Below are 26,789 nucleotides of genomic sequence, written 5' to 3'. Positions count from 1 at the left end.
TGCGACAGGAGGGTGTAAGACAGGCTCGCAGTGCAGCAGGACGACAACCGGGAGGCCGTGAGCGTCTCTAAGCAGTTTATATTCAACGTGGACCACACCTGTATATTCCAGGGTTATATTAATCAGTCATGTGACCTCAGGTATGCCTACAGGGATGATAAAGGCAGATTAAATAGCTGTATGAACAGGCCAAGATTTGGATTGAGTTAATCAATTTTAATGTGCAAAATTAGCAACCTGTCTCTATGTATATATATATAGTCCATTTACCACTTTCAAAAAGTTTGAAAAGTTGTCCATCCATGAAGAATTTTAAAGAATTTTATGTAAAATTGTTTCGTTAATAGGAATTATGAAAAACTTTTTGATAATGGAATATTGGTACCATGATCTGCTGGGTAGTGCAGAGTATACCTACCCATTTTTATACAAATTTTTATATTCTTATACCGTACACATAGAGTATAAGCATTTCCAAATTTCCTCTGATATGCATCATGTTGCAAGTGAGTTTTTATTTTTCTTAAGAAGGCAAAGAGTTTTTTGCCTCGTTTGTCTCTATGTTGGACTGGCAACCTATCTAGGGTATACTCTTGGGCAGCTGGGATAGGCTCCAGCCCCCATTACTTTGAATTAGATCGAGCAGGATGGATGGAAGAAGGCAAAGACATTTTAACCTGTTAGTAGTAGTAGTGGTAGTTTCATACTGATCCTTAATTCCTGATGTGAAGCAGTATAAGATATATGGACATGTGCAACTAATATATTCAATTTTGGGTTTTTGAGAAAACTTGGTAAAACAAGGTATTTATCTTTTGCCAGACAGGTCTGTCTAAAAACAGCCACCTTTCTGGGTGCTACTGCACTTCTGTCACTAATTTTATAGTAGTAGTGAGATAGCAAGAGAAGGACTCTACAAATTATTTGTTAATTTTTTAGCTGTACCAAAATGTATTTATTTATGTATTTAGCTATTTATTTACTTGTGTGTTTGTTTATTTAAACGCAGGCGGTCCTTGGACATCTTGTAGGGGTCCTATGTTCGTGATGACGTCTGTTGTAACGCTGAAGATGTTGAAGCCGAAACTTGATCAATATTACGTTGTTTTTGTAAATCAATGTTAACATAAATTTGCAAATGCGTAGTACGTATTTTAAGCAACAAAATGCCTCAGACTATATGTACACTAAATTAAAAGGTAAGTATTTTTTAAATAAAATATTTAAATAAAGCTACATGCTAACTTGGCTCCTGTAGCCTGTTCAGCTTTCTTTTTAGCCACCAGACGTCAGACCGCTTTGAAAATTAAGTCATTTTAAGAGTGTTTGATTTATCTAAAGTATGATTTGCTTGGAAAGATGGAGCTTGAAATTATTTTATAGTTTTGTAGGTGCTTTGTTTATATTCGGCTCATGAAAACATACAAAGCAAGCATGTTTTGTGAATAAAATCGGCGTTGCAATTTTCGCCTCCGCTCTCTATCGTACAACATGAACTCCAAATTGAATCTATTCTATTATATTTCGACAGGTGGGAATAATTATATACCTATTTGACGTTTTCTCCTTAGAAGCAGAACGGAGCGGGTAAAATGGAGACAGATAATGTAATTAACACGAGATTACATCATGGCTGGACCTTTAAAGTCGCCAAGTACTGCCAGTTAGCTCACATTAGCTTCTGTGGTTTTATCAGTGAGAGATTTGCTTTGTTGAATTTACATATATTTGGTGAAAGGTACATTTCCTATGAGTTTGCCACCTCCACTGGACCATGGTTGATTATTCAAACGTACGCCACTGACAAAAGTAATAGGTTTTATATTGACTATGACTTGTTTTACAGTTTGAGTTATTTGTGACAGAGCTTTAAGTGGTCCTGTGTCTGCTTTCATGTGTTCAGCTTCAGCTCAGATCAAAGCAGACCCACCTGGCTCAGCCATGCCCCAGAAACCCCAGAAGAATGCTCAGACTGCACACTACATCGAACTGGGAGGTTACCAGTACTGGCCCGTTCTGGTGCCCCGAGGAATCAGATTGTACACTTATGAACAGATCCCAGGGTTTCTGAGGGAGAACCCCTACATCACAGATGGATACAGAGCCTACCTGCCATCCAGGTTATGCATCAAAAGGTGGGAAGCAGATTTTTAATTTTTTTTTTAAAGAATATTTAAGCACATCAAAGAAGAAATAAAGGCAGTAATAGCTCCTTTATAGCCTGAACCCTGTGAGACCAGCTTTCTGTCATTTCTTTAAGGAGTCTTCAGGAATAGTTCTCCAGGCTTCTTGAAGGACATCCCAAAGCTCTTCTTTGGATGTCGGCTGCCTTTTGTTCCGTTCTCTGTCAGATGATCCCACACTGCTTCAATAATGTTGAGGTCCGGGCTCTGGGGAGGATTCATCCCTCCATAAGACCTGTTGCCACTGATTTTCAGTCCACTTCTTGTGTCATTTGGCATAGCTCAGTTTCATATAATAAAAAAAAAAAAAACGGTGCGTTAAGAGTCTTATGGATTCTGTAGAGTAGCTTTAGCTTGTTATTGAAGTTTTGTTTTACTGCTCATTTAAAAGTTTGTAAATTGTGTGTGCAGCCTCTTCATCCTGTCCAATGAGACTGTGAACACCTGGAGTCACCTGCTGGGCTTCCTGCTCTTCTTCTGTCTCGGCGTGTACAACATGTCCTCAGTGCTGCCAGCTGTCGGCGCCTCCAGAGAGGATTATGTCATCTACTCCATCGGAATCTTTTGCTTCCAAGTACGAGTTTTCCTGTCAAACTCTAACATGAAAGTCATTACAGACTGGTTAGGATGCTGTTGTGCACCCCACAGTTTGAGTAGAAGTGTTTTATAGATAATTGGGCTGAAATTTCAATAAGCCATTGTTGGGTTTAAGATGAAAGCTGGCATCAGTTAGGTTGAACAGTATGGTGGCAAACCATCGCAGTAACAGAGTCTCCTGTCAGTCAGATGATCTCAAAAGTTGATAAAGCTGTTAGGCCACTTTAATGCAATTATTGATGTATGAATAGAATAAGTTATCTGGTTGTGTCTCAACATGAGCTCGTGTCACAGTGGAAATGCACAACACTAAACCCACGTGTGACAGATTATTAGATTTATTTGTCAGTTCAGATTTCATTTAGAAGTGTACAGGTCTAACGTTGGTGATGCTTTGTGAATTTTGCAGCTTTACTTCTGACTGGGATTTGTTTGCGTGTGTGCCCACACTTTTTTTTCCTGGCAGCAGTGCACAGGCAGAGCTCCCGCTTATCGAGTGTTGACTGCACAGCTCACTAAAAACGTTCAGCTTGTACTGTGACACATCGACTTGAGCTACGGTTACAGCTTCACATGGCGGCCACCAGTGAAGCTCCGTTCTACATTAGAGCATTTATTAGCAACAGAAAACAATGTTATGTGTAAATTATAGTCAAAAATAGAATATTTTTCAGTTCAGTGATTAAAAATGATCACGATGATCTGAATGAAAGCAATTGTACAATTACAGAATTCAATGCCACAGACCTAATGAGCATATCTGGCTGAGACTGACATGTGGTCAGAACTGCACCTTCTGTGTTGGAGAAAAAATGTGCACACTCGGCATTAGTTGTCCCAGCTTGTGATGATTTTGAAATAAACTACGTGATTTTAGAAAAATTCCAGACCTCAGTGCAGAATACGGGTGAATGTTCTCAGCAAACTGAAATAAATGCGTATTCAATCTGAAGGCTGTATGATGGCATTGGCGTGTCGCTGTATTCCTGACGCTGCGCTCTCTGCTACAATCCTCAGTTGTGTATGCTGTGCTCGGTGGGTTACCACCTGTTCTGCTGCCATCGCTCGGAGAAGACCAGCCGCCGCTGGATGGCGCTGGATTATGCAGGCGTTTCTATCGGCATCCTGGGCTGCTACGTCCCCGGCGTCTTCTACACCTTCTACTGCAACAATGTGAGTTAATCTGCTGCCTGAAAGTTTTCCTCTGATTCCTCTCTCAAACATATCCAAGGAAGGTTATAGTTGCATGGAACTCCATGGAAGCGGCCTGATGCCTGCAGGGTTAACTGTAACACATGTGCTTTGACTCCTGCTGGAGACCTTTGTTGCATGTCCAACTTCCCTTTCTCCACTTGTTTCCTGTTTGCTTTTGTTCTGTCCGCTGTCGGATGGAAATAAAGAGATTACCAAAAAAGAAAAAACACTAAAAATGTAAAAAAGTACAGGAAAAATAAAGTTAAACAACCTGGGATTATACTGACTGTAGCTGCTGAGAGGAAGATGAAACAAAGAGGCAAGAAGGGAGCTGACATAAATAACTCAATACAGAAGCCATTAGGAATGAAATCTGGCAGCAGATGAGTCTGCAGAGAGCTGTAACTCACTTCGTCTTGTGTTCTCCGGGGTTCTTTTCAGACAAACAATGCATTCGTGCTGTCATCTGAACTAAAATCTACGTTTTAATTGAGGATGGGCACCACGTCCTCCTCTGGATCAGCACCCCAGCATCAGTCTTTGAACAAAGATTCCATCCGTTTGTTTGGGATTGTTTGTCCTCAGTTTCTTACAGAGCAGCAGAACTTTGCTGTTCCAGAGGGTTAAATCCCATTTTCACACATTTCCACTATACTGCTGTCTCTCATTTCCTAACTCTGCCCTTTTACTTTGGCTACTTGGGACTTTTTTATACTTGCACCAGTAAGAAGTAAGATCTTTTTAAAGAGAAATACATGCATATTTTCTTTTCAGCCCCCCCACAAAAAAAGGTCCTCATATGTCACGTCTATGTAGCAGCCAATCACAACTTCAAAGATACAGTCCAGTTAAAATGATCGATATGAAATGAGAGAAACTCAGAAATGCTTTCTCACACTACAACTCTGGTTTTAAATTAACTCCAATAGTGCTGCTGCTTGAAAATAAGTCCCTTTGGATGCTGACACTGTAAGGACTTTTTGTTTCATAAAGAATGTTCCAGAGTATCTTCGACACCCTGAAACTCCTTTCTTCAGCTGTCTCACTCAGTTGGGAAACTTAAGCAAACATGAATATTTAACTGGAACCTCAGTGGGAAGTCGTGGACAGTTAGAAGAACTCAAATTCAGCCAGAATAGATTTGCCCTGAGTTGAAACTCTGTTTTATCACGACTGCGGTTAATTAGCTTCAGTATCAACTCCAGATTTTCTTTCCAGTAAGCAGGAGGAAGGAGAGTTGAGTTCCGCCAGGCTGAAAGCCTCAGAAACAGCAGAGGACCTCATGCTGAGAATCTCTTTATATAAAGCTTCTGTTTCCTTGGTCCACAGTAAACATAAAACGACACAGTCTGGATTTTTTAAAACCATCTTGTATAATGTGAATCCATTATTTTACGGCTCTCTCGTCTCTGTGGAGACGTTGTAGCTCAACAGCCTCAGCCTGAGAAGCAGTAATTGAATAAAGTGGGCCTCAGTGTGGCTCTGCTCATTGACTCATTGTTCCGAGTGAATAAGCAACACAACACCTTCGCCTCACTCGCCGTTTGGAAGACAGCCTCTGATGACACAAGCCAGTTTCAGCTCGTCATTCCAGCCGCCCACCACCACGGTTTTTTTTTTTTTTTAACTCCTGAAATGTTTGGCTGAGCTCCGTCCTGCTCGCTTTCCCCCGCATATTGGAAGCGCCGGGTTATTTTGCCCCCAGAACCTAGCTGAAATCTGCTCCAGTCCAGACCAGATGGCTGTGTTCACAGAGCGGTCCGTCACTCCTGTTCCCCACCATATGACGCTCACAAGTCCAGGAGCCGTCTCAGCAAAGCCCCCCACCCGCCCCCTCCATGGCAAGACTGGGTCTCTGCTTCTGGGTGGCACCACTCCAGCGGTAAGCCAAGTCCCTAAAGAAAAACAGATTTTTATTTTTAGCCAGTCAAACTCTCGTCTCTTTAGTGGGTTTCAGGGATGCAGATTTGGAGAAGATTTGAGTCTGTGAGGAGAAGAGCTTAAAAAATTTGGCTGAAGCAGAGCGGGGCCTTGTTCCGGGTGCAAATTTATTCACTGTGAAATTCAGCAGGACTCCTCACATGCGGACGTGTGACTGGATGAAGGCCTGCATCCACACAAACGGACAGAAGGGACCGAGACGAGGCTGTCCAGACTTTGCACCGCTACTTATAGAAGTTTAAATATCAAGTACAGATCTGGGGACGGTATATCTGTGAGAGCAACATTTTTATATATATTTATATATTTTATTCATCACACGCAGAGCTGCTCTCGCCTTTCAAAGGAAATGCAGCCAGAAGGACTGAAGGCAAACAAATCGGGCTTCTTTGTTTTTCAACCTCTCGACCAGAAAGCTTCTGCCATGGCTTGATTTATGGAACATTGTATTTCTATTAAAAAAAACTTCTGATTTACAAAACTTATAAAAAGCTTCAATGACAAAAATAATAATTGTGAGGCATTTAACAGCTGGGATCATCTTCCCTGCTGCCCGATCCTTCCACTGAGGCCTGCGTTTATATTGTCAACCTTCATTTGAATGAGTTTCTGTTAATTAATCTGAAAAGCCTTAGTTGGACGGTGTGGATGTGAGTTTATGTCCTGCTGTCTTCCTCTCTGGGGTCTGTGTCACTTTACCTTTCAAAGCTCATTCAGTACCTTCAACACCTTCGAAGAAGCCTCAAAGTGAGGAGTGTGCATGTGTTGCTGTGTAGATTTGACTTGGGACCCTCCTCTTGCTACAGTACTGGCGGCAGGTGTACCTGGTGACGGTCCTGGCCATGATCCTGGCCATCTTCTTTGCTCAAATCCACCCTCATTACCTCAGCAAACAGTGGAAGCAGCTGCGCTCGCTCATCTTCTGCTCGGTGGCCGGATACGGCCTCATCCCCACCGTCCACTGGATCTGCATCACAGGAGGCTTCTCCTCCGAGCTCGTCCAGGTGAGCCCGCTCTGCGCCGTCACAGCTTTGCTTTCCAGATGTACTCGTATGAATATTTCTTGCTGCAGGTAGCACTTTGTCACTGCTGAGCGGTTTTGAACATTATTTTTTTCTCTCTCAAGGCTTTCATCCCTCGGGTCCTGGGGATGTACTTCCTCGCAGCATTAGCTCTCATTTTCTACGTTTCAAAAGTTCCTGAACGCTACTTCCCAGGTGAAACCACTTTTATGTACTTGTTTAAGTTGGAAAGGAGTGATTTGATTTGAATCGGAACCCATGAAAACTTCCTGGAGAAATGAATCCCTTCTCTTTCCCTCCCGTGTCATGTTGCTGCAGGCCAGCTGAACTACCTGGGCTCCAGCCACCAGGTGTGGCACATGCTGCTGGTGCTGATGTTCTACTGGTGGCACCAGTCGTCGGGCTTCATCATGGCGTACAGACACAGTCAGCCCTGTCCCGACACCCCCCAACACACCTAATACGCTGCTCAGCCCGACAGGCCCTCAACTCTGACTGCGAGCAGTAAGTCTCAGTCTGGGTTATACTATTATATTACTGTGCTGGCTGTAACATTAAGGTGTGCAACAGTCAGACGGCTGGACACAATGTCATCTAGTGCTAATTAAGGGAAACTTGCAGGGTCTGCCCAGTCATTCTGCCAACATTCATGCATCAGAGGTCTTATAATGCAAAATGTTTCTACAACTAGACCCAAAAACTGTGATTTGAGGGGCTGACTGGAAACTTTTCATAGTGCAGTCATGTTTTGTGCAGATTACTTTGGGTCGTTTATTTTCTTTGACGAAACTTTCTCTCTGTTAAATTCAGGAATGTGTCCCAGACCTCATTATAGGATCAAATTCTTTTCATGAAGCAGTTCTCTCCCTCTTTAGTCCGGCTGCAGCGGTGGAAGAGCTTCGGTGTTACCAGGTGGACACGTTCCCACTGACGAGAGACCAGAGCCGGCAGGATCAAATGAGTATTTCTAAGCTAGGACAGGAACTCTGAGTCATCGTAGGTTTGCTGTCGCAGTGGACGACACCTTTTTATCTCACTGTCACTAACTGATAAAGTCTCGCAGCCAAGGAAACTTCTCGTTCTTACACTTTATAAAAATGTTCTGTAAGTGCCTGTAAAAGAAACCACGTAGCTTTCTAAATTCTGTCCAAACATTGTTAAGACGCCTTTGTTTTGTCGGCCTTTCAGTCTTTGAAAGGGAAAGTCAAATGTCACCAGCCCCCTACGAACAGTGTTTGATCTTAACGTGGAAGTTGCTGAACTATATTCCACCCAAACTGGGTTTTTTTTTTCTACATTTCAGATCAGTTTGTGGTCTCTCTTTGAGACCGACTCAGCACAAACAATGTTTAGAAATGAAAAACCAAAACAGTTTCTTTCTTTTTACGGCGGAGTGAGACTTCGTTGCGTTTGTACCCGACACTCCAGAACTGATTGGCTTTGGTCCGTGTGTATTCTCTGTTTTTGTAAGTTCAGCATCACTTTGCTTTTATTCCAGTTGTTGACATGGTTCCATCTTACATGAGACTTGGGTTTCGGGCGCTTCTCTCTGTGCCTGAGCGGGCAGGAGAATCAGAGGGTAAACTAAGTGTTTTCAGATGTAATAACCCACGATGTGTTGATTTGGGTTTGCTCATTTAGGGGGATGTGCAATGTTAAAGTTACACTGTTGTTCAGAACTTTTGAGACTTTATTCTACATCCATCACATCAATATTGGGGTAAAAGAAACTCTCAGGCTTGGTGGTAAATCAGAACTTTTTCAAATAAGGTAAATAATGTGATGATAACACAAAATACATGCAGAATTTAGCAACTTTCTCTCAAATATATTTCACACAGAGGTCCATGTCGCCCAGCCCTCCTGAGTAGAGGAACATCTGTCTTTTCATGTTCCATTATCGTGAGTCTTAATGTTTAAAGCAGCACGAATGTGTGTTTGTCTTTTATTTTAGTTACTTCCAGTTAAAATTACTCTTTTTGGAATGAATGCCAGTTGTTTTCTATGTGATTATTTAAGTTGTAGGATGCAAAGAAAGAAAGAAAGCTCTGATTTATTTGCTCTTTTTAAATTATTCTTCACAAACCTGCTCTGTAGAGCCTGTAAAAATGTGTTCTTCGTGCGCTCCAGCGGACATCATCTGTGTCCGTGTAACCCTTTTGTATCTTTCATAACTGAGCGATCAAACTGCTGAATAAAATGAATGTGGACTGTTTTAAATATCTCCTGAACTCCACCTTTATTGCATGCAGCACCAGAATAGCACGATGAATACAACGTACCCCGTTACCTTGTTGGAGAAGGAGCGTCGCATCAGATGGCTCTGCTGCTGGAAACAAGCTGCTGGTTTACTTCAAACCGTTTTGTTGGTGAACTCAAGTGCTGAAGGCTGCTGCACCATAACAAGTTCAAGAATTTACTCTAAAAGGGTCTTCATGAAGACAAACGACCTGAACACCACGTCACACACAAAATGGTTGAGAATGTGCCGGTTTCCCTCAGTCTGCTGAGGAAAAGCCTTTTCTACACAGTGTTTGATGTTTATCCCTGTCAACAAATCCCAGAAAAAGACCAAACTCACCGGATGAGCCTGTTAAATAATCTGTATTTCCATTGCTGTCTGAACCGATTCACATGTCGATCAACACGCCACTGAAAATAGTTCCCATTCAAGTTAAAGTATCCATCACTTTTAAAGCAAATCGCTTTAACTTCCCTCGCTGCAGGCTCAACATTATGCCCTATGCTACAGTTTTGTTTTATTGGTCTCTTGTAAGGCATTAAATGGCTGTATCATATCACTTTAAGGAGTTGAGACCATGAGGTACTGGATCAAGCCTGTTTTCTGCCTTCGGCCCTTCATTGATAACAGTGCGTCCAAACGTCTGAACAACCAAACAAAGGCAAGCTGCTCCTTTAAGATCTTCAGCTGGAGCGAGCGGACGTGGTTCTGAGTGCGCAGACAGAACCACACGCTTTGGTCCTTTTATGGGATTTGTGCACAACAGAAAATGAGCTACACTCACATTTCTGAGGAATCTTCTTCACGTCATCCAATGCAGCTTTGTTTTTATTTCTCCCTTCTAACAGAATGTCGAGTGATAACTTCATAAAAAAGAAATTAACAGTACTTACACAGAAGAAGTCTGCTGGGGAAAAAAAAAGAACAGTTAAAAGCCTAAATTCAAACCTGACCAAAAAGCTCCAACTTTTTAGGGAAGTACAATAAAATTCGATCCCTCATAGTATTCCATCTGTAATTCAACACAATCCCCCACATTTGGCTGTGTAAAGACTACAGAGGAAGTATGCATAGAGAAAAGTCTAATAAAGATGCAACAAAGTGGTTAAAAACAACTCCCAAATGATTTCAGACGACGCAGGAGAGCAGAGCGCTGTCATTTCCGAGGTACTGTGAAGCAAGGCGGAGCCCAGCTCAGATAAGGCTTCGTGGTGCTAAAAATGTTTCAGAAGGCAGAATATAAAGAGCTTTTTGCAGAGTCAAGTATTAAGCTTAAAATCACAGTACGATCTGAGTGGGTTTTCCATTTGACCCAGTTCACATGTCCCTAAAAGCGTCAGAATGCAGCATAAAAGGCTTTTGAGCAAACAGAAAGACGTGGACTCCACAGGATGTAGGTTTTTCCTTTTCTTTGCCAACTCAAACTAATTGAATGTTCTTAAAAAAGCAGAGTTAAAATATTGTTAGCTTGTGGTTCCGTGATCCCAAACCAAAAGAACTCAGGGTTAATAAACTGCAACTGGTTACTGCTTCGAGGGGAAAGGTGCTGCTCCAAAAGGGTCGAGGTCCAGCGGCTGCGAGGGCGCCTGCTGCTGCTGCTGCTGAGGTCCACTGTGGATAACCAGTTCTGTGAAGGGCACTGCCCCAAAATCATCCATTATATTGCTCTCTCCGAGGCCACTGTGAAGAGAGCCGGTCCAGGACTTACCATTGGCTGCAGTCAGGTCGCTCTTATTGCCATCGAGGCCTCTATACTGGCTGTGGCGGCTGCCATCCTGAGGGTGGAAGGGTTTGGCCCCGAACGGGTCTAAAAGAGCATCGTCCACTGGCAGAGACGCTCCTTTGTCCTTTCCTTCAGCTGGGGTCATATCAACACTGATGTTCTCTTTGGAGTCAGAGGTGCTTAAGAACTCATTGCTGCTCTGCGAGTCTCTGCGGCCGACCTTCTTGTGTCTGCGGACTCTCTCTGGCGTGCGGTAGCTTGTCTTGTTGCTCTTGCGTCCTCCAGTCGGGGTGCTGTGGTGCCGCTTGCCATTGCTGCCGCCCGCTGCAGCCTCCTGCTTGGTCTTCCTCTGGCGCGACGACAGCTTCTGGAGGCTCCGTTGCTTCAGCCTCTGCTGCTGAGGACTCGCTGATTCCTCGAAGGATGACCGGAAAATGTCCTCCGCACTTCTGGAGGTGGTGGGAGGCGGCACAGTGGGGCCAGGCTGGAAAGGAGAGAAGCCAAAAATGTCGATGCCCTCGGGGGATACTGGTGGGGTTTGACCCATGTGGACGTCACTGCTGCTCTTGCCCGACTTTGAGAGGTTCCGGCTGAATGGCGCTTTGGTGAAAACATCTAACTCATCAGCAGCTGGCTGCTCATGGCTGACCTGCCTGAAAGGCGCTTTGGCAAAAATGTCGGTGCTCCCCGAGGGCTCGACAGGCGAGGCTCCTCCGAGGAAGGGAATGGCACCAAACACGTCTACATCCTCCACTGCTGTCGCTCCGCTGGGCGACACAGGGGAGGCCATCAGGGTCGTGACAGAATCGCCTCGGGGACTCCTGGAAGGAGCAGAAGCGGCTCCTTTACCTCCTGCTGCTTTCTTTGAGCGGATCTTGACCCTGCTTGGGTCGTAGTCGGAATCAGAGCTATGTTTGTCTTCATCCTCCTCCTCCTCAGAGTCCATCAACAGAGGCCTCTGTCCCAAATTCTCCGGCTCCGTGTCCTCGCCGTGCTCACTGTTCAAGGCTTCATCCTCTTCCTGCTCCTCATCCTCGCTGCTTTTTGGAGAAGGAGGGTCGGACTCGAAGTCGCTTTCTGACTCATCGCCGGCTTTGCCGCTGTTTTTCTTGCCCGGTTTGTGCTCCTTCGACCCGGCCGGCTGCAGACCCTCTGCAGGCGCTGAGATGGGAGCAGGAACAACCTCCTCAATGATCTGCTCACTCGTCACTACACTGCTACCTGCAGAAAGAGCACACAAAGAGTTAAGGGTTTTCTCACTTTACCCCAGATCCTTTAGATGTTTTATCACCATAAGTTGTGACAGAAGGAGAATCTGAATGCAAGAAATCAACTTTTCATTTCCTCACAATACCCACAGGACCTCCTTAATATGTAGCATTACTGAAATCAGGATTACTTTGCAGACAAATGCCAACAGTTTGTCTCTTATTGAAGCAGCAGAGCCGAGTCTCAACGCTCAATATGGTCGAAAAGCTGCTGTGACTTCTTTACTCTGACCCTGCGTGGACAACAGGCTTAAAGGTTGAAGAAATAAGATGTCCAGCTTTTCAAGATTCACAAAATTGCTTTCAAATTCAAATCTCCTTGAAAAGATTTAAGCTCTAAGCCAGTTACTCCCTCAAGACTTGAAAAACTAAAGTCATTTCCACCCCTTAATTCTGCATTTCTATAAATTCCTGCACGCATTTGGCATTTGAGGGAGAAAAAAAATTGCCTTGTGTAATTTATGTCCAAGAGATTTGCATAATAGCAACTTAAAAATTAGCCTAATTAGCGAGTGGAGAGCCTCCAGTCGTACTGAAAAGAGAACAAGGAGCCAATTTATTGTTCCCTTTTAGAGGAAGCTGTACATCAGAGGACCCCTGCTGTGAACATGAAAATGGAAACCTCTCCCGTCTTCATCCAAACTGGCAGGACGGGACGACAGAGGAGCCAAAAGCTTTGCTGTGCACAAAGCAAACAAGGCTGAAGTACAATACAATAAAAAATATTAATGCAGGCATCACGAGCTGCCGTGCGTCTGTTCAGCTCACTCCACTGCTCACAGATTAGAACTTGTAATCACGTTCACCTCTCGACGAGGCAGCAAATGGAAACATCTTTAATCATGAGATGCCACACTGGCAGATTGTATTCCTTTGGGGGAAAAGCTGGAGGATTACAAGCTGCATCTGATCTTTTAGAAGATGCAAATAAGTGGTGAAAACAGGCATGTGATTGTTCTGCTGTGTGATGGAAGATACTATCTGTCTGAGCTCACAGATGTCTGTTCGCTCAGCAACGAGGAGTCGATACAGACGAGCTGCTGAGTGGTGAAGCGAGCAGAGCAAACTGAGAATACATCAGCGCTCACTGTATTAGAACAGTCCGATTCATGATTAAATAAAGCGGCACAAATTTCTCAAAAGCTCATGTAAGACCGAGGCTGATGCATCTCCACCTCAACACTGAAACAGTCGTCCTCAGACATGTGAAACAGAAGGAAGTGTAAACCCAACATGACCTCAGTCGACATCATAGTTCACAGACGAGCGAGTCAAAATAATGACATTGTCTGTTAGCAGGATAACAGCCGGATTTACAGGAGAATTTTTACCAGAGGTGATTAACTTTTGATGTGATTTTTGTTCTCCGTGACCTTTGTCTTTTCTCTCTCAGAAAGATAATAAAACAAATGGAAATGCTCTTTCTGGCCAGATGTCTCGTGTCGTTTGGTTTCCTTTCTGATGCTCCCAACAAATCAGATCAATATTACATCACCAGCCTAACTCTGTTAGTTGCAAAATACCATATTCATCCATCTAAACTCTCTACCCCAAACCTTTCCTCATTTTTCAACGTTATAACAATACAACACCCTCAAAACTGTGGCGCTCTCTTGCCATCATTTGCTGTTCATGTGTTTAGGTCTCATCCTTTTTACTGACATTTAAATAAAGTTTATCATTCAAAAACCTCTTCTAACTCAACACCACCTTTTGCTTAATACATAAACGGGTAAAGTTTGGCGGTGACATCTTAAAAGTGCCTCTGCTTTGCAGCTGTGAGGCGTTTAGAACTCATATTCCTCCTCACAGCAGTCTGATGAAGGTCCAGGAGAGTGAATGATTAATAAACGATGATGCTGAGGAAAAACCTTTTTCACCTCAGGCTTGAAACTTTAGCGAAACCTTCCAAAACATCTGCAGGGGCCAAAATATCCTATATATATCCTATATACTATACTTTGATGTGGTAACTTATACAGTCAGCGTCCAGTGAATTCAAATGCAAATTATTTCACTGTTAGTGAGTCTTATTCTGATATCAGAATCAGAAACAAGTTTATTGCCAAGTAGGTTTGCACTTACAAGGAATTTGACTTGGTGTAGTTGGTGCAGACAATATAGATATAAATACAGAATCTGGATATATATATATATATGTATGACGTATATATGGATCGCAGTTTGGATACAAAGTGTAGACAGAACACGCTCATGCCTACATACACAGTTATTACCGCTTCAGATCAAATGTGCACAGGATGTATTTGCTAAAAGATCAATATATAAAGTTCACAAACCTAGATGAGCTGGTTCCAGATCTTTCACACTGTGACTGACTGCAGACCTGTAATCATACAGCTGTCGCTGTGATAAACTGGAGGGAACAGGCTAAACTACACCTTTTGGGTGTGATTACTGAGCATCGTCCTCATCGGCTCTCTTGTCTTGTAAAACAACCAAAACCAACCAAAACTGCTTTTAGAAAAGACAAAAAAAGGCTTCCATGTTCCCATGGGATTGTTTTAATCAGACAGATGGTTAAAAGCCATCTTTTTTTAACCTTAAATTGACAATCCAGTTCCTATTTGTTTCTTTTTTTTTTTACATATATATATTTGAACACAGTCAAGGGGGGCGGGGGGTGATCATTTGCGAGCGAGATTACACAAAAAAAGAGTTTAGTGAAGATCGGTGGAGAGTTTGAGCACAAGAACCCAAGCTAAAGATCACTGCATTACCGACTCTGGTGGGAGGAGCCTCCGATGGGAGGAGCCTCTGATTGCTCTTGCATCAACCCATCTTTACACCAACTAAGATGCACATTCAGGGAATGTGCGCGTACACCAGGCATCGTACCGATTCCCCGGTTGTACATTTGATAAACTAACGTCAAATCAAAATGACAACGGTACCTGAAATAAACTTGTGTACCGTAGACATCCTCAAGTAAAATCATCAGCTGTGTACGTTTAACCAAACAGCTCCTTAACAATTCAACCCCAAAATGTTATCTACACGATATAACTCACACCCACTTTGCAGTGAGCTCTAATCGCTGTGCTCTTTGTGTCCCAACTGGTCCTATAAACAGCAAATGACTTCCAGGCATCACATTGCTTCTACTTCTGTCTTTCACTGATCCTGTTGCACATTCTGCAACTGTGCGAGTTACATTTACACTTCAGATGTCTATATGCGAAAACAGAATCATGCAGTGGCTACATACACCCGTTTGCACGAGACAAACCCAGCTGGCGCTGCTGTGCCGCTTCTGCTCACCACACAAATCTGTTGCGTTTCATTGAGAGTGGGACTGAACAGTGCTCGGTTTAAAACAGCCACATTTACATCAGGAACATCTTGCTTGTTGTGTAGTGGTGGAGAGACCGTAAACTTCTCAGTTCTTTCAGAAGCTATAAAAAAGGAACCAAAGTGAATATTGATTTTAAATGTTTTTTATTTATCATTAACATTCTATAAAGAAATACATTCACACTCACAGTATAATACAGGGCCGTTTACATAGTCTGTTGCAAAAACAAGATATGTATAAGACAGCTTAGTGATCTATAGCTTCTTTCTGCCAGAGATGCACCAGGAGCTGCTCATTTCAAGTACAACTAAAATTCATGAGAATGAATTAAAATAAAGTTTTAGTCATCTGATATGAGGCCTCTAATGCCTCTGCAGGATGTAAAGCTGACAAAAGAAGGTTACAAAAGGCGGGAAATACCTCGAGACAGGAGGAAAAAAAGCACAGAAAATCTGAAAGTGTAAACATCATGCAACAACATACTCATGTCTACGTTTGCTTGTTCATCCTGGGACAATAATCCGTGTCTCTGCACCTTCAACAAAACAAAGTGCAGTTAATGGCTCTGGTTGTCCCTTTTTCACTTTTCTTTTTGGCTTTGATGCCCAAACTAGAGATCCATCCACCAATACACATGAACAAGATGTTTCTGAGTATGGCTGTCTCACTAAATGAAGAACGAAAAGAACAAAAACTGAACTGAGATGAAGCAGTTTTTCCACGGAGGCCCAATAAAACAAGGCAGTGATATGAGCAGAAACGTGAAGTGGAGCATTAACTGTTCTCCAAACTTACCTTCAGCTAACACACAGACTCTACTGTTACAGTTAAAAGTGTTCGGTCTGATGGATGGCTGAGATGAAAGCTCACTTGCTGCTCTAAGGCGGATCGGCAGCGGCACAGTGAGGACACACAAACATACAGCCCTTTAGGATTGTATGGATTACACGAAAACATCAAAATGGAAACCATTTTGATGGACGTTGTCATCTTAACACAACCACCATGTTAACGCTGCGCAATGTGCCATCAGCCAGTTGTGTTAGACAGAGAATAACAGGAACATGGTTTGGATTTAACGTGAGAAAAATGCTCCCACCATCAGAGCCGTAACTGGTTCACCAGCCAGCAGGTTTGCAGAGAGCTCTCCGATCAGTGCCAGGCATGTTTGACCTTTATCAAAGCATTACAAGAGTTTAACAAAACCACTGGAGGGTGTTTTAACTAAAAATGAGCTTTGTTGGTCACATGAATTAAAATGCCACAAAAAAGCACTTTGCATCCAGATGTTCATTTCCCAGTGGTTCTGTTACACATTTTTAACCAACAAAAACACATTTCAACCTGAAGTACTTTCCATTTTTGTACCCAGGGACTTTAATGAAGGAACTAAGAAAACTCCCTTGCGGTCAGAAGTCCAGCTGCGGTGTCACCTTCCCACAGGGCTGTGCTGAGGTGTGGCTAGTTTTATTTGAACGTTAGGGGTTAAACAATAAGGTCTGCTTCTCTGATTCGTTGCTCTCTTCTCACAATCGCTACTCGCTCCCCTTATTCACAGGTGACATGACTGTTTAAATGCTGTGACAAGCACTACCAACTATTCTGAAAAAACATGAATTTCCTTCAAGTTAAAGAGATTTTATGAGCTGTGGGACGGAGATTAAACGTGAGATGATTAAGAAAGACTCGATCTATCAGAAACATTCAACGCTGCAAGCCCCACCAAAAGGCAGCAGGCAAAATCCTTTCTCCATCCCAATAACGACAGCTTGGGGGGGGGGGGGGGGGGGGGGGGTGCTTGTGATGGAAATGAAGGTAGTCTAAGAAAAGAAAAGTCTCAGGGGAAAGTTCCTGCTGTCAAAATACAGCTTACATGAAGAGATTCAGAGATTTGTAGTCAAATTCCTCTGTTGCTATAGTAAGAGACACACCTGTAAAAGAGCACTGCTGTGACATGAGCACAAAGAGAAGTCCCACATATCACTAAAGGGCAGAGCTGCACTGATTTCACATGTTCAACAGATAATCTGCAGGGTCACCACATGTCACAATGAAATGGGAATGTTAAGGAAAAAAACCTACCTGCTGTCAACAGAGCATAAAACATCCATTTTGATTATATTGAATCAATATCTGGCACAATGTAAGAGAGAAGACATCATCTCATTCATCTGCCCTGTACTCAAATTCTAAATGTCAATCAAACCAAGACACAGACTGGAGGCACAGCCCAGGAGTCTGTACTATATGTTCAACACATGCAGGTTATCTAACTCAACTCAGAACATTTGGATTGACTGGATCTGGCATCAATGACCTATCACAGTCCTAGATCTATACCAGGCCTTAAGGAATGTAGGTACTGCAGCCAAAGTAGGAAACAAACCAGACAAAAACAAACAAAAAAAAAGAACTCTTCCATGAATCTGTAGGTAAAAAAGCAGATTAACTGCCACAAAATCAAAGTGTAAGCCCATCTGATGATTTATGATTATATTAAATAAATGTGCTGCTGGTGTGTTCCAGGGACAGTCGAATTACTACTCAAATAATTCAGTGGACTTACTGGAAAAGTCCAAGTTCATTTTTCATAACCCAGGCTGTAAAATGTTCGATAAAAACAGTTTCAGTGGTTTAGTGATTTCAAATAAGACAGATGTGATTATGAATGTGAACGGAGAAAAAAGCAGGAAATCATATCGCTGATGATTTGGAATATAATGTTAGTTCAACATCTTTCAAAGTCAGCTGGATCAAGCTTTAGTGCTGACCGGTCTCTGCTTGGGCCTAAATAAGTCCTCCTTTCTGCCCAGTTTTCTCACATGAAGATGCTTCTCGGCCTTTGACTCTAATCAAGAAGAAACTCTCTCTGCCCACACACTGATGCCCGTTTTATTTTTCCAATTTCTAACAGGACTAATTGGTCAGAAGGTGGTGTTTCTACACTCTACACCCGATAAGAACTGAGCCAGCTTTCATAGCAATGAAAAAAAAAAATGAATAAATCAAGAAGTGAACCTGAAGTCACTTCATTATGTCACTCATCCTCCTCTGTAGTACAGACCCTGGATGCTGTAGAAAATAAATGATCTAATTCATGGCAGTTTTTCTCTCCAATTCTTTGGTCCTTACTTTGAAAAACTGCCCCCCCAAAAATCCACATCATTTATGAAAGGATTTGGCATAAAGAGAGCTAAAGGATCACACTTTAAGCTTACCAAGCACAGCTTTGTTGCTCTGTCATAATTACCAACTTCCATCCAGTGCAGTCAACATCGCACACTCCTTCGGACCGTTAAGCCTTCAATAAACCTGATCTTGCAGCTCTGCCGTGACTCAAGTGAAAACCAAACATCAACAGCTGATCAAACATATTTTGTGTCACCTAAAAATCACAAAAACAGAGAGTGAAACGTGAAGCACTGAAAATCAACCACCAAAGGAACGAGCAGGAGCAGAAATCCAACGACTCACACACCGATGGCACAAAGAATTAAAAGGCTGATCAAAAATTTGTTGGGAAATTCTGTCATGCCAGCCTACTGGAATGACACCCGGCTGCAGTTTAAACAGAACACAAGTCCCTTCGCTTTGTTTGGTTTCTTCTTTTGGTTTTTCCAAATTCAACCAAAAACTGAATTCTATATTCACTAACTAACAAGAGAAGACAGAAAAACATTTCCACACTTACATTCAAGTGCTTATAGCGTTATATTGCATCGTTATCTTGCCTTATTCTACTCTACACCTTTAGCCACTGGACTTGCATCAAGCCTGCGAGTTTAAAGACAAAATGATTTCGGTGTGAGGAAAGAAAAAAAACAACCTGTCTCTTACTTTCCTCTGCAAAATAGGTGTTTCGCATTGATGCCACTTATCATTAAATATACTCTATGACTTACAAACAGCGTTTCTAAACTGCCTATTGAAACAGTAACCGTTCACATTTAGTAGCAGGAGTACAGAGGCACAGAAGCTTATTGCTGCCATCTATGTCATGTGTGTAAAAATACTGAGCGTTCATATTCACATTGATTGACTTTGTGTTGGAGATGAGCCACACACACACTACCTGGTTACTGAAGCCAAAGGAGAGCTCATTATCAGAGTGGATGCTATCGTCAGCCTCGACGGTAAAGTGCAAAGTCCACACGAGAACGCTTGAGGCTTCGTTTAGACTGACAAATGTTTCGATATCTGTGAGGAACCTTTGCATCGCAGCTTTAATGGTCAGAGAGGGTCCGCTGGATTTCAATGTAAACAAACGGCAACGAGCCACAACTTTTGGTGTTTAAGTGTAGTTTTCTCTCCGTAAAGAGTCATTAGTGCCAGGGCTGAGTGATCTTGGGGTAGACTGGTATTCCACAGATGGGTGTGTACAGCTTCATCATGCGAGGGCTGAGACAGTCAGGGTGTTTGACAAGGTTCTTGTGAGATGCCAGGATTGTTAGATTGGCCACGTACCAAACAGAAGTGACCTAAGATCATCTGAGATGTGCGAACATACAGAAAAAATAACTGCTAGGTTTGCACAATGTAGAGTTGGACTATTGGAGCCAGCGGGTGCTCAGAAGAACTCTTATTTTGGAATAAAAGCACAAAGTGACATTTTGAAACGTTTTGTAAAGTATAAATAAACCTACAGAAATATGTTCGATTTTATTCATGCCAATTTCAATAATATGGTACAGCTTGACTCGACTCCACTCTTTTCTTTGTTGTTGTTGGCAGTACCGGTACCTTCATCAGGTATCCTCTAGCACCTCCTCAGCTGAGATTCCACGCCAGCGGAGCTGATGACAAACGGTCACATAAACAACTTCTCTGCAGCCATGTGCAGAGTTTACAAATCTGTCTGCACGGATTGCAGAGCAGGAAAGACGGATGTCACATCAGTGAACGCTTAACTCTTTCTTCATGTCCATGAACTGTGAATCAAAGAGCACATTTCTAACGACGACAGCCTTTAACATCTTCTCTTTAGTCCTGTATTGGACAGTTATTAAGCTCACGCTGTAAGAAAGCCAAATTTCCATTTCCAGTTACAAACTAACAGTTCAATTAGCTCTCTCTCTCTCTCTCTCACACACACACACACACACACACACACACACACACACACACACACACACACACACACACACACACACACACACACACACACACACACACACACACACACACACACACACACACACACACACACACACACACACACACACACACACACACACACACACACACACACACACACACACACACACACACACACACACACACACACACACACACACACACACACACACACACACACACACACACACACACACACACACACACACACACACACACACACACACACACACACACACACACACACACAGGAAAGTTTGTTTCCCGTCTGTAATTCAGTGTGATAATAATCACTTCATCCCACCCACGTTGACGGAATTCTGTCCCCAGTTGAAAGCAAAGTAGAAAAGTCAAGCTGTACCACGCAGATGGAAAAGCACATTTAACCACATCACTGTTTTCTTCACGCAGTGTTTTAACACACTCAATGAATTCTACTCTTGAAAAAAATCTAAAAAATTCCTGTAAAGCTGTTTGTTTTTTCTTTTGAATTAACAGACGACTGTGTTCTTCTGTGTGCATTATCATGAAATGTTGACGTCACTCAGCCCTTGTAGTACCAGCTACGTAAAAGGTTCTTTACTCCAACAGCTCACGATGCCAATAGAACTAATGCAGGTCTATCCGGCTGTGTTGACTGTGTTGAGTTTTTATGCACTGAAAACAATGGAAATTTGTCAAGCCCCACATTAGTACCTCGGCAGGGAGGGAACTCCTTGCTTCATCAAGTAAGCTGTTGAGACTTATGTATGAGGAGACTTCAAGCTTAGTTGCATATATGTCCATTATAGCAGGGGAGTTAAAAATACGATTATTAAGCCCAGAATTAAACTGACAGAGGGGTTTTTAGCACTTCACTGAAGCTCCTGCTCACACTTTTCAGCCAGAACTCATTTTTTTCATTTAACTACATCAGCTGAAGCGCAACTAATCTGCCAACTTACACTGGGAGACTTTCTGACTGATTATAGTTTTTAAGGGCCCGCTGTGGGTCTGTTGGACAAGGGAGCTCCTGACTGGAGGTCAGGAGGGAAGAGATGACTGGACAGGGGGGCAGAAAGGGGGGCAGGTGGCTCCACAGTGTTGGGTCCTCATTGTAGAGACTCCTAAGACTTGCCTGCGTTGGCCACAAATGGGACAGACCCAAACAGATCCTCTGGTGGAAGGAGCTTGGTAGTGGAGGCAGCAGCAGGCGGCGGTCGCTCCGTTTCCACACTGGCTGTCCTCTCCACCGGCTTTTCTGTTGGTGGAAGTTCATAGAGGGGAACATGAGCAAATCTGCATTACAAGTACACAATTTATTTTAAAACCGAGAAGGATTTTATGAAAATGTTCTGACACAACCAATAAAACAAGCTCGATAAAGTCATTGAAAGTGTCACTTGCTTGCTCTGAGCATGTCAAACTCCCGGTCAATCAGCTCTTCCTCAGTTAATTTAGAGAAGTTGTCCTCTCCAAATGGGTTCCAGCCCGACATGTCGGGTGGGTTACTGACGGTGCTGCTGCAGCCCTGAGAGGGCGTGGTGATCCCATCTGTGCCGAGCAGAGGGTTTCTGCTGCTGAGAGGAGACACGTACACCTCGTTATAGATCAAATCCGCTCCAGCTGACGTTCAGTCAATGAGCGTGACGCCTCGCTACTGAATATTAGCAACTGAGGTATCAGAATCAATTACAGCAGAAAAAACTTAGTTCCACTTGAAATGGCATACAAAGACAATAAATATATGAGCTGTTGGTGAAAATGTGCAAGAAAAACTACACATTTAGAAAATCCAAGACAGCTTTTGACTTGCAGGTGTTTTATTACCCAGGGTTGGTGTACAATGGGTCCACAGGTGATGGTCCCCCCATCTGGCCAGCTCCAGCTCCACTTCCAGCTCCAGCTCCAGCTCCAGCTGTGGGTGTGGGTGTGGGTGTGGTGGCATTATAGGAACCCAGAGGAATCTGGAACTCAAGAGGGGAAGACATATAGGGGAGAGGCTGCTGAGCGGGATGATGCTGCTGCTGTGGATGCTGCTGATGATGTTGCTGTTGTTGCTGCTGCTGGACAAAAGCCTGTTGGTACTGGTGCAGCTGTTAGGGAAGGAAGAGAGGGAGAGAAGGGGGAAGGGAATGAGGGACGGACCATTGATTTCATGGTGCATAATGATGATGAAATGTTGTTAGAAACCAGTTCTGGATTTGGAAAGCTGGGGACAGTGGAGGGGAGGGATGAAGGAATGAAAGTCAAACAGTCCATAGAACACCAAACTGAACAACTGTTCAACATGCAGTAAGGCTACCCTGGACAGATGTGGGCTAATTCAACTGTTTTTCTGTTCAATAACGGGCTAAAAGCACACAGGTGATTCCCAACACCTTTCTTTAAGTCTTCCTGTTGCTCTTCCATAATGGCCCCACATTTTTCAACTTTTCATTTCTACAGCTAACAGCACTGTTGTGCTTTTAAAGAGCTGGACAGATGACAAGCTAATGTCATTAAACTATATTACGAAGCAGATCAGACTGGAAACAGCGCTTTAAACATTTAGCAGGTATCTTGGGAATAAGAGCAGTAACTCTAAGAGCTCCTCTCTTCCCCTGTCTGCAAACTGCTTCATATGCCAGTGCCCAACACGAATGAAAATACACCATTTCACCCTCTGTTCAATCCCCCAGTGGCTTTGCTCAGACCAGATTGCCTCTGAAATAAAGCAGATGGTATGCGTTTGGTGGGAAACGGGCTAAAAATTGCGCCGCCCTTGCAATGCACATTTGGAGGACCTGTGTTTGTGTATTTGATTTGATAGCTGCGTAAATACAAGTTTTCTCAATACTTGGACAGATTCAGTAGGAAGTTTGAGCGTCTGCTTCTGATACTGCTTGGCACAGACACGAGGAGCTTTGAGTGAAGAGGACTTGCTGCCAGTTTTTGGAACAGAGAGAGCAAACTTGAGCCATCCTGACATTAAATGAAATATGCAGTTCTGATATTTCATGCTGTGTCTCCATGTGTTTGTCATTTGCTCTATTTACTGTAGTAATAGATGAGATCTTCTGCTTTGAAGTGTTTTTATACTTTAGAGTTAGAGGCGTGGTTGAAGATATTCATTTCAGTGCAGACTCTACATTTTGCCTTGGCAGCCATTGTCCCAGGCTGAGACCTTTTACAGAACTCACCATGGCAGCGTAGTGAGCTTGAGCTTGAGCCTGTGCAACCTGCTGCTGATACATCGGCTGCATCATCATCTGCTGCTGCTGGAGCAGAGCCTGCTGCTGCTGAAGCTGGAGGGACTGCTGCACCGCCTGTTGGTACTGAAGGATGTTGTAAACACATTATACATGGCCACTCTTCCTCTTGGCGAGCAACAGGTTGCTCTGGAAGTACGACTGCTGCGATGGTGTACCTGCAGGTATTGGAGTTGCTGTGCATTTGCATGCTGCTGCTGCACGGCTTGTTGTTGTTGCTGATGTTGCTGAAGCTGCTGCAGACGCAGGTCACCAGGCTGTAGCTGCTGCAGAACTCTGTGTTGTTGGCTGCTGGGTTGGGCCTGCATGGATGGCTGTCCCGAGCCAGGAGTGGGAGCTGAGTGGACAGGGGCAGATGAGCGCTTATATTATTTGCACACCAAAATGTCTTATTACCATCAGCGATTTCAGTCATTTTAAAACGCAGCTAAACTAAATGTTAATGGTGACAGAGGTGGGAGAGTTGCTGTGGACGTAAGAGGTAAAGTGTTGAGCTTGAAGCTGCTGTGAATGTTCCTCAATAAATATAAAGAGAAAACCTAAAGTCAGTGACTGCATTAAGCCTTCTTAACACCCTCTTTGAAGTTTAAAGCTGTCATTGTGTGTTTAAGTACATCTTATGATTCAGTAAACCACCTTTTGCAGTAATAACTCGAAGTAATCATTTTCTGTTTGATGTTATCAGGCTCTCATGTCATTGAGGACAAATTCTGGTCCACTCTTCAGATTGTGTTGCTTAAGCTCATTGAGCTTTTCAGACATTTCTTTATGCACCGCTCTCTTAAGGTCCCTCCAGGTCTGGATTCCCTCCCTTGTATATTTGCTGCTGTGTTTGGGATCATTGTCTAGTTGTGTGGCTCAGTTTCAGCCAGGCTTCATCTGTCAGACAGATGGTCTCACATTTGACTCTAGAATACTTTGGCAACAGAAGAGTTTATGGTGGACTCAATGACTGCAAATGACTCCAAAACTGTGCTTTCCAGTTGGTATGAGGTGTTTTCACCAAGGGTGGTGCTATGCGTTTGTCCAAAGACTGTTCAGAGGCTACTTTTCAAACCTAAGCTGTGCCGTCATGTTCTTTTTAGAGAACCTGCAACCCTTCCAAACAAGCCATCCTTGTTCAGTCTTTTTCGAATTGTGCTGTCATGAACTTTAACCTTTAACATGCTAATTGAGGCCTGTGGAGTCTGAGATGTAGCTCTCGTGGTGTTTTCTTCCACCAACCTTTCTGGCCGTTGCTGACAGGTGCTGAAGGCACAGTCATCTTGACAGGGGTGACGGTGTTAGCGAGAGGCAGGACGTTACTGTTTGCAGCTTTTGGCCTCTGTCTAGGAGCTATTGATGTTTCTGTTGGGCCCACGGAATCTGTTATCCTGGAGAGAGGAAAAATCAAAATAAATATCTCCTCCCATGTGGTCTAACCACATCCTGATGCCTAGTGTTGTTATAATTGATTATTTTCCTGTATATATGGACGTTTTTCTTATACTCTTCAATCTTACAATTAGTTATCACCAGTGTGCGTTTACACATCTTCATAAAAAAGAAAAATATCCTCCAGTCACTCAGCAGTACAGTACCTGGCTTTTGTCATACTTTTCTTAGCAGCAACTTCGCTAGCAGTTAGAGGCTCAGGAAGGGACGTGGGGATGGGAGAGTTCTGGAGAAGAAGGCAAGATCATAAGTTAACACCTGCAAAGGATGAAGACATGATGACTGATTTATTCCAGTGACTTACAAAGAGGTTTGGCACTGGACAGTCTCTTCCAGCTAATTTGAAGGCAAAGTGGGACACTTGGTAAATATCTGGTCTCTTCTCCTGGTCTGGCTCGAGCATATATCCTGAAAACCACACAGTTAGTTACACATCAAGCAGGTGCTGAATTACTGTGACGAATATGCTTCTTCTTTCTTTCGCCACTGGGGGGAGCTGTTGGTCAATTTAAAAAAAAAAAAAAAAGGAAGCTCCACTCCACAGGATACAGTTCAAGTGAAATAACTTGAAAGCAAACAAGACTGTAATGACTGACAGCCCTCAGATGGTTCAAACTGGTTCATGTTGAGCAAATGCATAAAAGAAAATAAAACAGGAACATATGTTTACTGTATTCTGTGGCTAACACAGTAGAAAGAACAGCAAATTACGATCAAGCTTATTAAAAAAAAAACTGTTTTACAGTCTAACTTTACTTTGGCAAAGTCTAGACTAACTATATGAGGCAGTCAGCTTTCACCATGTTATTAAAGTCTTTAATAGCATTAACTGGAAGAACAGTAGTACAAAAGCTTCTCAAATGATCAGAACAGGCATTGTGTTCATAAAGGAGAAGTCGCAATAGTCAGAGAATGGTTGCAATCCTAAAGCAGTAACTGGTTAGACCAAAAACATTAAAATACCAGTTAAATACCGATTAAACACCTTATAAACCAGCAACTTACTGATTAAACAGTGCAACTTGAAGGAGAATTTGGAGTTATCCGGAACAATAAAGGTTCCGTCACATATGGCAACTTGACTCTCCCCAAATGGAAGTGTGAAGAAACACAGCTTGTACAACAAGCATCCAAGTGCCTTTGGAAGAAACACACACAAAAAAAAGAATGTATCCGGTTACATGTATACAAGTCACATACAGCCTGAAATATTGCAATGCTGCTTCTAATATGCTTCTATGATCCTCATCAACCTGCTGAAGCGAATGATTGGTGACATTTGTGTTGAATTGGTCTTCAGCTTCATTCAGAAACAACTACGGCAGTGTGAGTGTGGAATTTGTCTTTTGCACGGGACTGGGCAGCTCTTTAACTGAGGTGTAGAAAGTCAGCGAGTCAGCATTTATCCCCATAAGAAAAATAACAAAACACACTTATCAAACTTATTCCAGATTCACTGTGACTTGAGGTAAAAACCCTCCCTTTGAGCTACATGTGTGCCAATTA

General features: G+C 43.0%; 2 protein-coding genes across 4 annotated transcripts in view; one reads left to right on the top strand and one right to left on the bottom strand.

The window, feature by feature from the left end:
* The first annotated feature begins 1,035 nt into the window (after positions 1 to 1,035).
* paqr3a (progestin and adipoQ receptor family member IIIa) lies at positions 1,036 to 9,157 on the top strand. Its single transcript, XM_072387296.1, has 8 exons — positions 1,036 to 1,199; positions 1,904 to 2,135; positions 2,595 to 2,757; positions 3,798 to 3,953; positions 6,722 to 6,919; positions 7,042 to 7,132; positions 7,256 to 7,441; positions 7,813 to 9,157. Exons 1-7 carry the CDS (start codon positions 1,139 to 1,141, stop codon positions 7,396 to 7,398), a joined length of 1,044 nt encoding a protein of 347 aa, XP_072243397.1. The 5' UTR covers positions 1,036 to 1,138; the 3' UTR covers positions 7,399 to 7,441; positions 7,813 to 9,157.
* Positions 9,151 to 26,789, bottom strand: part of bmp2k (BMP2 inducible kinase) — a 43,893-nt gene continuing 26,254 nt past the window's right edge. The window contains exons 7-16 of one of the 3 annotated variants that reach the window (XM_072387293.1): positions 26,289 to 26,421; positions 25,588 to 25,691; positions 25,430 to 25,509; positions 25,074 to 25,222; positions 24,008 to 24,186; positions 23,781 to 23,915; positions 22,429 to 22,694; positions 22,006 to 22,178; positions 21,733 to 21,859; positions 9,151 to 12,119 (exon numbers count right to left, since the gene is read on the bottom strand). In XM_072387293.1, coding sequence (XP_072243394.1) covers positions 10,703 to 12,119; positions 21,733 to 21,859; positions 22,006 to 22,178; positions 22,429 to 22,694; positions 23,781 to 23,915; positions 24,008 to 24,186; positions 25,074 to 25,222; positions 25,430 to 25,509; positions 25,588 to 25,691; positions 26,289 to 26,421 — 2,763 coding nt within the window. In that variant the 3' untranslated portion in view covers positions 9,151 to 10,702. The remainder of the gene's footprint in view (positions 12,120 to 21,732; positions 21,860 to 22,005; positions 22,179 to 22,428; positions 22,695 to 23,780; positions 23,916 to 24,007; positions 24,187 to 25,073; positions 25,223 to 25,429; positions 25,510 to 25,587; positions 25,692 to 26,288; positions 26,422 to 26,789) is intronic. The other 2 variants (XM_072387294.1, XM_072387295.1) reach the window with 2 other exon arrangements.

This window comes from Leuresthes tenuis, unplaced genomic scaffold (genome assembly GCF_036924035.1).
Source record: "Leuresthes tenuis unplaced genomic scaffold, fLeuTen1.0.hap1 SCAF_6, whole genome shotgun sequence".
In the NCBI taxonomy this organism is placed as follows: Eukaryota; Metazoa; Chordata; class Actinopteri; order Atheriniformes; family Atherinopsidae; genus Leuresthes; species Leuresthes tenuis.
The sequence above is the reverse complement of the archived record's forward strand: the minus strand, read 5'-3'. Positions and strand labels throughout refer to the sequence as shown.